The 13,857-nt window shown below is 38.1% G+C and overlaps 1 protein-coding gene across 2 annotated transcripts in view; it reads left to right on the forward strand.

The window, feature by feature from the left end:
* The window catches only part of EXOC5 (exocyst complex component 5), a 47,524-nt gene that overhangs the window by 18,446 nt on the left and 15,221 nt on the right, over positions 1-13,857 (forward strand). For both annotated transcript variants that reach the window (XM_050952595.1, XM_050952594.1), the window contains exons 5-12: positions 5,044-5,108; positions 5,511-5,539; positions 5,697-5,806; positions 6,069-6,113; positions 6,236-6,376; positions 8,039-8,121; positions 9,333-9,542; positions 11,982-12,129. In XM_050952595.1, coding sequence (XP_050808552.1) covers positions 5,044-5,108; positions 5,511-5,539; positions 5,697-5,806; positions 6,069-6,113; positions 6,236-6,376; positions 8,039-8,121; positions 9,333-9,542; positions 11,982-12,129 — 831 coding nt within the window. The remainder of the gene's footprint in view (positions 1-5,043; positions 5,109-5,510; positions 5,540-5,696; positions 5,807-6,068; positions 6,114-6,235; positions 6,377-8,038; positions 8,122-9,332; positions 9,543-11,981; positions 12,130-13,857) is intronic.

The following is a 13,857-nucleotide window of genomic DNA, read 5'->3' on the forward strand; positions in this document are numbered from 1 at the left end:
AGATACCTATGAAAGCATAAATCAGTATAAACTGACTAGTGGGACTGAAAGGAACAAACTGCAGAAGTGGAGGCCAGCTTCTGCAGGAAACAGGATACAGAGATAACTTCATGCAGTATGTAAAATGAATGTTACATTTGAGATGTATCCCAAATAATCATCTCGCTAACCCAAAGTACTGCGCATGGTGGATAGGAATTGCCACATTTGGGATGGGAAAATTTTATTTTGCAGGCCTGGCAAAAATGTTAAGGAGGGCTGGCTATACTTGAAATACATCCTATGGGAGAGATGTGAGTCATAGCTCAGGGTTAATAGCCATCCCCCTACTGCTTAGCTGAAAACATATCATAGGGAAATTAGAAACTAACCATTTCATATGTCCATACTCCATAGCTGCCAGTTGCACAGTGTTGTTTGGATCATTGTCTGTGGGTATACAGTAATTGCTGTTTGGCACTCTGCATTAGTCAGTGAGAGTGTGTGGAAAAGTGCTCCTGTCCTTCAAGAAAAATGAGAACAAATTTAAATTAAAAAAAAAAAAAAAAAGGCATCACAAGCAGACAAAACCTTTTCCAGATCTGTATATAAAAGTTATTTGTAGTAACTTTCTAAGCTAGACACAGATAAAACTTGCATACATTTTATTTTATTTTAAGAAGTGCTTACCGTTCACCTCCATATAAAATCCCATGTAATAACATGAAATTTAAATAGTACAGTGCAGGTTAGAATAGTTACTTTTGAGCCCACTGCAGTGTCATTGTTAAGTAGCTAGTATTTTCATGCCATTCATAATTAGAAGTTCCGTAGCACTTTCCACTGAAAGATCCCAAAATATTTGAATAGATTTTAAGGTGGGGAAAAGATTTGACAAACATGAATTAATTCTAGCACCACCCAGTGAAGTAGGATCTGCATCTTACAGGTGTGGGTGTGAAGGAGAAAATTAGGCAGAGGCCAAACGATTTGCTTTAGACCGCAAAGGAAGCCTGTGGCAGAGCTGGGAGTAGAAACTAGATTTTCTAGATACAAGTAATCCTATGTAGATACTAGGTAAGTCTGGTGCTTGAATATTGATTGTGCTCTGTAACTTTAACATTACCTCCTAATTCAAATCATAAGTAGAGATAATATTTATAGGAATAAGGGGGAACCTGCTTAGATATATGCTTTACCATCTCCTTGTACCCACAACAATTTTAAGTGCAATCCTGTGTGCGCTCTGAAAGTAAAATATCAACATTTCTTTGTCTGTTATATGATCTTAGAGCCCAAATGTCTGTGTACATTTCACTGCTTTTGGGGTAACAGCACCTCCTGGGTTGCCCTTGCATTATCCCCACATAAATGTAGGATTTACTCTAACATTTTTACCACAGTGTTAAGATAATTTCTTTCTTGGACACTTAATGATTGTGCCTGGGTAAACTGTTATTGCCTTATTGACCTCATGCGTGCAAATTCTTTCCTGAAGTCTAGTTGGATTTTTTTTCTCTTTTCTACTTTTGGATTGTTCTTTCAATCTTGCCACTTGTTAACTGCTCTGAATAATCCTCCCACATTTTTATTTCTGTAATATCATATCTCTGCTTTGCAGTCTGTTCCCCAAACTGTATGTATCCAATTTCTTCAGCCTTCAGAAGGCATATCTTCTGTTCCTCATCACTTCTGTTGCCCTACTTTGGAGGGACTGGTTAACCAATCCTCTTTCTGTAATGAGAAGCCTATAAGTGAGCAAAGTGCTCCAGATGTCACTTTTCTAAAGATGGATAAAATAATCACCTTCTTAGTTTTATCAGTGATACCCAGATTAGTGTTTTCTCTTTAGCAACATCATTTTAGCATGTGCTCATGTTTAATGTGTTTGCTGTCATCTTCAAATCCTTCTCTGCATTACTGCTCTGTAATCAACATTTTGCTGTTTTGTCCTTTACACGGATTAAAATACGTTACCTTGAATTTTTTCTTAAAACTTCCTCCTGTTCATCTCAGTCCATATTTTTCTAAATTCTTTAGGTACTTCTAGTCTTTAACTTGTGTGTGTGTGTGTGTGTGTGTGTGTTTTTAATAGCATCTGTATTTATTTTGATTTAATAAAGTTCATTGAGGTCTGATTCAATTAAAAACTAAGTGTGCGGATTGAAGTAGAAACCATGGAAAATTGATTTGTCGTGGCTTCTGTTGTACACAGGTGTTATTGAATTCTGGACCTTCAGTTAAGAAGTTGGTTAATAAATGTGAGAAAATATGTATATAATTTGTATTATTGTAGTGTCTACAAGCCTTACGAGCTCACAAAAACAGAACTGGCAGGAAGTGCAGAGAGACCACATGATGTTCATATCTCCTTAATCCTGTCAAATCTAGCAGCATTGTTTTGTTGGTGGTTTTAACTAGGGCTGTCAGCTAATCACAGTTAACTCGTGATTAATCGCGATTAATTTTTTTTGCGTTAATCACACTGTTAAACAATAGAATGCCAATTGAAATTTATTAAATATTTTTGGATGTTTGTCTACGTTTTCAAATATATCAATTTCAGTTACAACACAGAATACAAACTGTACAGTGCTCACTTTATATTTTTGATTACAAATATTTGCACTGTAAAAATGAAACAAAATAGTATTTTTCAGTTCACCTCATACAAGTACTGTAGTGCAATCTCTTTATCATGAAAGTGCAACTTACCAATGTAGTGTTTTTTTGTTACGTATTTTATTCAAAAACAAAACAATGTAAAACTTTAGAGCCTACAAGTCCACTCAGTTCTCCTACTTGTTCAGCCAATTGTTAAGAGAAACAAGTTTGTTTACATTTATGGGAGATAATGCTGCCCACTTCTTAATTACAATGTCACCTGAAAGTGAGAACAGGCATTCACATGGCACTGTTGTAGCTGGCATTGCAAGATATTTACATGCTAGGTGCACTAAAGTTTCATATGCCTCTTCATGCTTCAGCCATTGTTCCAGAGGACATGCTTCCATGCTGACGACACTTGTTTTTTAAAAAAAAAATGCATTAATTAAATTTGTGACTGAATTCCTTGGGGGAGAGTTGTCTCTCCTGCTCTGTTTTATCCACATTCTGCTATATATTTCATGTTATAGCCATCTCGGATGATGATCCATCGTATGTTCATTTTAAGAATACTTTCACTGAAAATTTGACAAAAGAAAGCTACAGCACTCAACCCAAGGTTTAAGACTCTGAAGTGCCTTCCAAAATCTGAGGGACACAGGGTTGAAGCATGCTTTCAGAAGTCTTCAGAGCAACACTCTGATGTAAAAACTATAGAACCTGAACCATGAAAAAAGAAAATCAGCCTTGTGCTGGTGGCATCTGACTCAGATGATGAAAATGAACATGGGTCAGACTGCACTGCTTTGGATCATTATTGAGCAGACCTCATCATCAGCATCGGCGCATGTCCTCTGGAATGGTGGTTGAAGCATGAAGGGGCATATGAATATTTAGCGCATCTGGCATGTAAATATCTTATGACACTGGCTACAGCAGTACTATGCAAATACCTGAAAGTGAGAACAGACAACATTATAAACAAAAAGCAGGCAGTATTATCTCCTGCAAATGTAAACAAACTTGTTTTTCTGAGTGATTGGCTGAACAAGTAGTAGGACTGATTGGACTTGTAGGCTCTAATGTTTTACTTTGTTTTATTTTTTAGTTCAAATTCCTTTTGTACATAATTCTATATTTGTAAGTTCAACGTTCATGATAAAGAGATTGCATTATAATACTTGTATTAGATGCACTGAAAAATACTATTTCTTTTGTTTTTACTGTGCAAATATTTGTAATAAAAATAAACAGTGAGCACTGTACACTTTGTATTCTGTAATTGAAATCAATATATTTGAAAATATAGAAAACATACAAAAATATTTGAATAAATGGTATTCTATTATTTTTTAACAGGGCTATTAATTGCATGATTAAAAAAAAATAATCACGATTACTTTTTTAAATCTTTTGACAACCCTAGTTTTAACACAGTGGCTAGGATTTTCTTTACCTCACTCAAGGTGCCCTCCAGTCCCCAGGGCTGCAATAATAAAGCTTCAAAAACCATCATGGAGGCATTTTGTTTGGGCCTGTCAACAAACTTCAGCTTTTAAAGGGCTTCAGTAACATCCAGCTGTAACATTTGCAGTTGCAAAAGCTGTGATTTGCTTTTTCATAATTTTAACTCAGCCTGCTAAAACTGTCGCTAAAATCTGTACAGCCACCCTTTATCATGATGACTGACAGTGAAAAGACAAATTATCTTAGTCACCTCTCAAAAGTTTTCCTGTCTATGGGCAAATAGGAGTTTGCAAACTGTATTAACTGCACTGGTTATATTTTTGTAACTAAATATTGACAAGGGTGTTTGTTATAAGCTGTTTTTTTATAGCCCCAGAATTAAACTCCCTTTCATCTGAAACATGGCCTCTGCCTTAGAAGAAATAATTTGTATGTGATTTCTTCCCCACACCCTCCTGTAGCATGATTTTAGAAACTCTAGAGATGCTCTACTTTAACCCTCCAGGCATTGTCATGATTGCCCTTTCTAGTTGAAAAAAAGTCAGGGTGCTGCTTCTGACCTGGCTGGAACGGTCATTAGCCACTTTAACCTGGGGTTTAGCAGAACATCACAACATTACTCTCAGACTTTTCTAGTTCAGGAGTGGGATATTGAGCTAAATCTTGAATTCAGATCCCTTGCACACTGTAATGTTGCAGTAGCACTAGGCACATGAGCTAGCTGTTTTTATAGGTTTAAGATGCCTTATTGTGATCCTGTAACAAAGAGGCTTGTGTTTACATGAAATTGTATGAGCTGCTAGTATGTAAATGAAGATTGATCTGACATAATAAAAACATGCTGAGAGTTCTGAAGCAGTTTTTACTTTCCATGTGGATACCAAGCAACTTTAAAAAGAGCGGAGGGGGAAATTGTGAAGAAAGAGAGAAATCTTATAGCCATAACTTTTAGGGTTTTTTAGTAAATTTATGACTTTCCTCCCCCAACAGATTAAAGAGGCAGCTGATATTATTCAGAAGTTGCATCTGATTGCACAGGAATTACCTTTTGACAGGTAAAATCCAATTCAAACATTTAAAATAATATTTGGAAGAGCTATAACTTTATTGTGTAACTTCAGTTTTTTTCTGGTGCCTGGCGTCAGCTGATTTCTTTAATAGTTTTTGACATGAAGAGTGTATTTGTTTATTTGTATGTATTTAGGATCACCTTTGAACATACACCTCAAAGAACTCTAAATTTTGCTGGAAACAACCTAATTTGAGTGTGCTTATTTCCTTGTAAATTGTATACTAATTTCTTACAGATAAAGCTTGAAATATCATTGTCTTCCTGTTCCATATGTTGTTGAACCCTAACTACAATTGACAGCAAAAGTGTTCACTTAACATGTTAATACTTGTTTGAATTTTTTTTGTGTGTATTTTGATTAATAGTACGTTTTTTGATTTAACAGGTTTTCTGAAGTAAAATCAAAAATAGCAAGTAAGTTTCCTCCCCCATTCAGCCAATTTTTTGCTCAATCTTAACTTGTGTTGCTTGGTTCTCTAATCTGCTTTTATTGACAACATTCAGCTGTCTTTATTTCTTTGTCAAAAACTTCCTTGCAAAGCCTGATGAATATTTTTTTTTTTCTTTTCAGGTAAGTACCATGATTTAGAGTTGCAACTGATTCAGGAGTTTACCAATGCACAGAGAAGGGGGGAAATCTCCAGAATGCGAGAAGTAGCAGCCGTTTTACTTCACTTCAAGGTAAAGACTGAGTTTTTAACTCTAGAAGCACATGCTGCATTAAGTACCTTTCTGAATGGATACAGTAATGAAGCTGGTCTAGACTTCTGAAGAAAATGGGTCTGAGAAAGTTCATCCTTTTGATAAGCCTTCTATTAAAACTAAGTAGACTGTTTTCTATAATTGCTACATTTTCTTTATTGAATTGTCTTTATGTAATGATATTTCACAATAGTGTAAGCATAGAAAACATATTAATTTCTATTTTTTTTCCATCCCATAGGGCTATTCCCACTGTGTTGATGTATACATAAAGCAATGTCAAGAGGTAGCGTGTTTTAAAACCAGATATACCTTTATTTTTGGGTCAATTATTTGTGCATGCATTTTATTAATATTGATACCTATTGGTTTGGAGATCTTACATTGTAATGTGCCTTTAATCTCTAGGGAGCTTACTTGAGGAATGATATATTTGAAGATACAGCCATCCTCTGTCAGCGAGTGAACAAACAAGTTGGAGATATCTTTAGTAGTCCAGAGACTGTATTGGCCAAACTTATTCAAAATATATTTGAAGTCAAACTTCAGGTATTTAAAATTTGGCATATTAAAATTGGTTGTTAAGAATGAGTAAGAAGATTCCTTAAATACTTCTAGTAACAAAATCCTAAAGAATCTATATTGTTTGTAATATTTTGAGTAACCTTAATCATGGAAAAATCACTTTTGACTGCTCTTTAAAAATGACAACAAACACTATCAATTAAGGATGTTAAAGTAGCCATTTGTGTACTATAAGCACAAGTAAGCAAGAATACATAAAAAACAAATATGCGCAGACTTAAACTGGAAGAATAGATGTATTCACTAATGATTCTGATTATGTCATTCAATGTCAGGCACATACTTGGTCTATCTCTGCAGCCCCAACATCAAAAATTTGGGAAAGGAAAAATTTCTGTTTAGTTAATATCTTTAATCCTTTTACTCTTTGAGTCAGATTTCCAGTGTGAGGCTAGCACTGAATATGCTAAAATAATGTATGCCAAGGAATAGGGTCCCACAACTAATATAGTAGTAGTATGAAAACCTGCTGTAGCTGAATGACAGTCCCTCATTCTGCAAATACTTATATATGTGAGTAAAGTCAGCGTGACTACTCGTGTGTAAAGCTATTTCTCTGTAGGTGTGTAAGATCTTGTCCTTCCGATCTAGAACAATATTGTTAGAGCCTAATCATAAAATTGAAGGTTCCTTAGATTTAATTCTTGGGCTTTCCTTGAAGGAGGAGTGATCTGTTTACTTATGATCATGTAAGTGGATCTAAATTATTCACTTGTTCATCAGTTGTGTTCATTTACTCTGTTTGTGTACTAAGAATGCATGCAGACTGCCAGTCATTTTGCTCTGAAAATCAGATGCTTTGGCTCTTATACCTTGGGTTTTGTACATAAGCAGTTCAAAGATATTTCAAACAGTAGACGTCTTGCATTTTCAAACTAGTTTCCTTAAACTAAACACGTTTATCTAAAACCCTGGAGTTAAATGTAAGATATCTGTAAATTGAGATGAAAAAATAAATATGTATGACTGTGTTATATAAGATGTGATACTTTCTTGGGGGTTTATTGTTAAGGCTAAGTTTTAGTTAGGGGTATTTTTAGTAAAAGTCATGGACTTACCCATGACCAATCCATGACTTTTACTAAAAATACCCCTGACTAAAAGTGGGAGGGGGGTGCAGGTGCTCAAGGGAGAAGGGAAGGTTTGCGGAGGCTGAAGCAGGCTCCCTACCCAGCTCCTGGGAAGCGGCAACCCTAGCTCTACATGCTGCCTCTGCTCTGCCCCAAGGCCCAGTTTTGCAGCTACCATTTCCTGGGAACCACAGCCAGTGGGAGCTGCGGGGGCAGTGCCTGGCTGCCAGCAGAGGTAATATGGGGAGCTGAGGGGGGGATCCCCCCTCCAGATAAGCACTGTCCTGCACCCCAATACCAAGCCCTGACCCCCTACACCCAAACTCCTGGAGACGGGTGAGGGGGAGCCTGAAATTGCCCCAGCAGCAGTTGGTGCACCTGGCCCAGGGGCTGCCCGAGCTGTTCAGGTGGCTCCTGGGCCAGCCTCACCAGGCTGCTGCAGAATCCATGACTTTCCGTGACCTCCAAGACTAACATGGAGCCTTATTTATTGTAGATAATATGAAATGTTGATTTTTCTTATTCCATTAACTGAGATTATGCCTCCATTTTATAGAGTAATGTAAAGGATCAGTTAGAAGAACACAAGAAGTCAGATGCAGAACAGTATCTTAAGAATCTTTATGAGCTGTATACAAGGTAGCTATAATTTGATTATTAACATTTTGTTGTGTAAGTAGCATCTTGTGAAAGGTTCATTTGTTGTTAAAAGGTGGAAAGAAAGGACGAAAATTACAACTTCCTCTAAAAATTGGACGACTATTTTGCTGCCTATCTGCCTTGACAGTTTTCCTTTTTAAATTGTGTGACCTTTTAGAAAACAGCTGCTGTTGTACTTTTAAAGAAAGTATCTAGATTTTTGAAGAATCAGAGACTGACATTATTATTTAGCAAAGTATATAACACCCTACTCTTGTAATATGAAAAGTGTAATTAACAATTTGCACTTGTACCGTATGTATAAAGCTGTAAGAAAGTTGTGATTTTTTTGGGGGGCGGGGGGGTGTCCAAAACTTGTGGCCACATTTTGTGGAAGTTATGGTTTGGGGTGCAGCTGTGTATGTGGCTGGGGTTACAAGACCAAAACTCTTGCTTTGTAACTGACTAGATGTTGAGTTGGAAGCACACCCTCCACAAGGGGCTGGATACCCCCCCTTCCTCCAATCCCTTCACCCTAGAGCTAGCCCTAACTCAGAAACCCCCGGAGATGCTGTGGGTGGTTGGCACTGCTGGTCCTCCCGGTCCCAGCCCTCCACCCTGCGGAAAGCATAAGCTCCTGCTTGGCGCCACTCACTGGGTCCTCCCCAAGTGTGTCCCCCAGTACATTCCGGCAGCTGAGGAAGGCAAAATCCTTGAGGTCACACAGGAGACATGACTGGTCAGCAGACCCAGCCCACTCCACTTGGCAGAAGCGAAACTTGGCCGCACCATTGCTGGTGGGGCTGAGTGCACTTGGTGCAAAGGGGAGGCAGCAAGCAAGACGAGCCCCCAGGATTGTGCAGCCCTCATCCGCACGGGTCCTAGGCCTCACTGTCCTCCTTGTCCACCTCTCCCATCACTCCACCATGTCATGATGGAGGGGGATGGATGGGCCAAATTTGAGTAAGCGGCATTGCAAAAAAGTTGTGAGTGTTGAAAGATGCAGTTTCCACGCCAAAATCATAGCCTGCCATTTTCTTATATCATTACATATGTGCGTAAATTATACAGAGTTCTTTGTCATTTAAATTTCGTAATGCTCAGATATCCCAGTCAGGATTGGGACCCCATTGTTCTAGGTGTGTTGCAAACGTGTAATACTGTAACTCATACAAATGCAACATTTTTTTCTCTGTTTCCTTTGCATAAAGAACTACTAATCTTTCAAGCAAATTGATGGAGTTTAACTTGGGTACTGATAAGCAGACTTTCTTGTCTAAGCTTATCAAATCCATTTTCATTTCCTACTTGGAGAATTACATTGAGGTGGAAATTGGTTATTTGAAAAGTAGGAGCGCTATGATTCTGCAACGCTATTATGATTCCAAAAACCACCAGAAGAGGTCCATTGGCACTGGAGGGTGAGTTTCTTTTTAAAGAGGGGAAAATATAATAAAGGGCAAAAATACAGTGAACATCACTTAAACTGTACGTTGATCACCTGCATAAAAGCTGGCTTCCAAAACCATCATTATTTTCTGTATTACTTGTGTTATCACATTATATTACCATATATTAAAAGGTTTGCTCCCCTGGATACGAAGGAAATGCTAGATAAATCCATTATATAGTCACATGAAATTAAACTAAATATCTTGACAAGTAAGTTGAAACATAAGCCTTAGTGGTTAGCAGATCTTTCTGCACCAAATATAATACTTTCATCCAATATCTTTCTCAGGCTTAGTTTGAGCCTTATTACTGTAATAAGGCTAAAGATTGACACACCCTGAAATAAATTGGTGTCACACTACCACTTGTGCAACCATTGACTTCTAAAAGTTGAATCAGAGTATTTTTTCTGGTGCTTACGAATTTTTTTGCAAACTGTCACATAGTGAAGATCCTAAGGTGATCAAATTGAACAGACTCCAAGTGGGATCTTTGAAGTGTAGACTCTGTGCACAGCTGAAAGTGTGTTAGCAGTTATGCATTCTTTCCTTTTGTTTATGAAGGAAACGGATTTTGTTTAATGTCTGTTTTTAGACAGTCTTGTAAAATCCCACTCATCTGGGGCAAATAGGAAACTTTTGTGGGATGCATGATCTAAGTTTTCTCTTTAGTTGTTAGCCCTCATGGCTGCAAAACCAGACTGAATGTACCTAATACTTCAGTTGCCATGCGGTGAGTGCAACTCCTGTAGTTACACTGTTGGCCTGAAGGAGAGCTCCAATAGGCCCTGCTGGATCCTTCAGCCTCTCTCTCTTCTGAGTGCATAGAGGGAAGGGGATTGAAGACCAGCAGTTGTAATTCCCCCTCCCCTGGGTCATGCCTGTTCCCTCCTTTATCTCTGCTGGCTGGAGTAAGAGTTGGAGTCGTCCTGCTGTTCTGCCCTGTATTCTTCTGCCCAGCTCTGAGCTCCCATGCTGAGACAAAAGAAAGGGAGGAGAAGAGAGTGAGTTCCCTAAAATCCTTCAAAGAATCCAGCAGCAGAGAGGGCTAGAGCTGAGCTCTTGGTTCTCCTCCTCAGCAACAACCACATGCGTAGACAGTGAGGGTCTGTAGCACCGAATGTGCATAGCCACGTTGTACAGATTTATTTCAGGCATCTAAAAGCTCCACAAGGTTATTACTGATCTGGTGTGTAGCCAGGTTAAACATGGATGACCTTGTGGTGCTACCAGTCTGTGCCCAGGCAATGTCCCCTCTTGGTCTCAAGTCCGATCTTCAGGGCTCAGTATGCAGGGATTTTATCTCCAAAGTGGGCTATATGACCAAAAAGTGTCACCCAGTGGTGACCGATGATGACTTCAGTCCTCTTAAGCTCAGTTCTCAAATAACACATCCCTATTACTAGAGCCCTGCAAATCTGCGACATTCGCTTTGTATCCACAAACCATGTTAGCAGATTGTTGATCGGCTGTGGATACAAATTTTGTACCTGTGCAGGGCTCGACCTTTTGCTGATCAAATCAAACCATCTTATCCCAAGAGTCCTCCTCTGGAACTGGGAAACTGTGGTGCTGCAAGTGGAGCAGCTAGGGGGAGGGTTGAGGTGCCTGCCATCAGGAGAATGCTTGAATCTTAGCTGCAGGAGCGGTGCTGAGGCTGCTGAATCTTTGAAGAGCTGCTGTTGAGGTGTAATGGATTTGGTGGCTCACAGAAGAGAACTGATTTGGAGGAAGGGAACGAAGAGAAAAATAATGCCTTGGCAGGAAGAGATCTGATGTTGTAGGGGAGAGAATAAACAGACTGAGATGACTGGAGTTCTGGCTGAATTGTGGTGGAGTGTGCATGGAGGTGAGTCTGGGCATATGAGACTGAGCCAGGGCTGCTTATTGAGTGAATGTTGGGGTGGTGTGATTGTCAGGTGCATGGGGATGTGTAAGAGACAGAAAAATTGGTGTGAGCAGAGAGTCCAATGGGATTGTGTGTGTGTGAAGTGAGAGTTTCAGGAGGTGGGGGGAGCTAAACTCTCACAACAGGATATAAATATACACCATTGAACTCACTGGGAACTACTTGTGTCATGCAGTGGGGAGTACCTAGTCCCTAGGGTGTGGAGGGACATGGCAGAGTAGTGTGGGTGTGGTCGTGGTCATGGGGCTTGAAGAGTGGGTTGTGCATGCTAACGTTTGGTAAGGTCAGTAGGTTTTTGTCTGCTCTGGTAAGTTTTTCTTGACCACTTTGCAAGGTTTTATTTATTTAAGTTTTAGTCAAAATACAGATGTGCACCTATTAAGTTATGTTTTAGGCTTCTGTTTACCATGTTAACTATTATAATATTCCCAATGTATTGTTAAACTTGAACATTAAAATTTCCATTCGGTGAGATTTCCCTCTGGTGTATTGAATTCTAGTATTCAAGATCTCAAAGAGAGAATAAGACAACGTACAAACTTGCCATTGGGCCCAAGTATTGATACCCATGGAGAAACCTTCCTCTCCCAAGAAGTGGTGGTTAACCTTTTACAAGAAACCAAGCAAGCTTTTGAAAGATGTCATAGAGTAAGTCTGCTTTCTGTGACTTCTATGAGTAGATATAATTTGAATGGCACACACAAACAAAATTGAGCTAGAAGAAGGAACTGTTTACATCCTCAATTTTAAGAACACATCTTGATTTACAATTAGTTGAAGTCTAATAGGAGGTGGGTGGACTTGGTGCAGAGGCAAGGACTTGAGTCTCATTTAATGAAATAAATTACCTTTTTAAAATCAGGGTCATGGTGAGGTAGCGTAAGACATTGTTTATAGACTTTGTTTCTTAACAAAAGTAAGTCACATAAAACATCTGACCATTTGTTTTAAAAACACTTTTTATAACCAATTGAATAAAAATAGCTTTTTACATTTTTTGTTTCTAAACCAGTCCTTATAATTGATTAGCATTTAGTATAACAACTTTGATATGTTGTACAGATGTCAGAGTTTAAAACAAGAAGTTACAAAAATAAGATTAATTTAGATAAGATAATTTCCCTACAAACATTCAACTGTCACGTGTCAGTCTTCTATTATTAATTAATACTATTGATGAGAGGCTGCGGGGGATAATCTTTGCTGTTGCATTGTTTACCTTCTATTTAATCCTTTACTGTTTTCAAATGTTTGTGCCTAATACAAAATAGAATTTTTACTATTGATATAAATCACAGGTTTTTCTGTGCCTCATTGGCTGTGTTGGTGTAGTGCTTTAAAGGTTTAATAAGAACCTTAGATTTAATTACAAACTTTAATTTAGAGAAGCCAAAATCATTTTTTGCAAATACACACATCTGTTTATAAGAATTATCCTTAAAATGAACAAAACAGAACTCCAAATATTTTGCTGAACCGTCTGTGTGTTAAATAGCTTTTAATATACACTTCTACCCTGATATAACGCTGTCCTTGGGAGCCAAAAAATCTTACCGCGTTGTAGGTGAAACCACATTATATCGAACTTGCTTTGATCCTCTGGAGTACGCAGCCCCGCCCCGCCAGAGCACTGCTTTACTGCGTTATATCCCAATTTGTGTTATGTTGGGTCACTTTATATCGGGGTAGAGGTGTATTAAATATTGAGACGATACAGTGTAACCATGGTTATAGCAGAAATAGATACAACATTGGTTAATATTCAGATAACAGACGATTTAGCATTGATAATGTCAGAGTGACGGCACGATGCACAGACAAATTAATCATTTCATCATTATAGTGGTCATTGGTAAAAACTGCTGTAGTTCTAACTCAATTCTAACTTCTGTTCTAACCTTCCTTTTCAGTTGTGCTTTTTTTTTTTTCCCCAAACACATTCCTTTTGGGATGAAATTTTTCAAGTTTGGTCTCAGCCCAAGATTGATTTGTTTGTAAAGTTAGAGCAAAATAAATTCAGGTATTTCTGCATGCATGAATAAATGTTGCACTTTCATAACCAAAACAGATGAAACTAGAAACTTTAAAGCACAATTTATCAAGGAGACATAAAATAAAAACTTCTAAAGGTAAAGAATATTCAAAATTAGTAACTTCATAGGAATGCATTTGAAGAATTAGAATGTGTAGTTTTTATTTTATTTGGACACCTAAACTAAGCATACATTTAACTCCAAATGCCAGTGGTCCAAGTCTCCTGTGCTGCATATATTCTAAACTACAAAGGACCAAACTCCAGTTGCTGTTCAGACAACTTTAAGAGCCACCTTTTTTAAGTTCTCAAATCCCAAATAGTGTTGTGGTTTTTTTGTTTAA

This window comes from Gopherus flavomarginatus, chromosome 5, assembly GCF_025201925.1.
Source record: "Gopherus flavomarginatus isolate rGopFla2 chromosome 5, rGopFla2.mat.asm, whole genome shotgun sequence".
Classification (NCBI taxonomy): domain Eukaryota; kingdom Metazoa; phylum Chordata; order Testudines; family Testudinidae; genus Gopherus; species Gopherus flavomarginatus.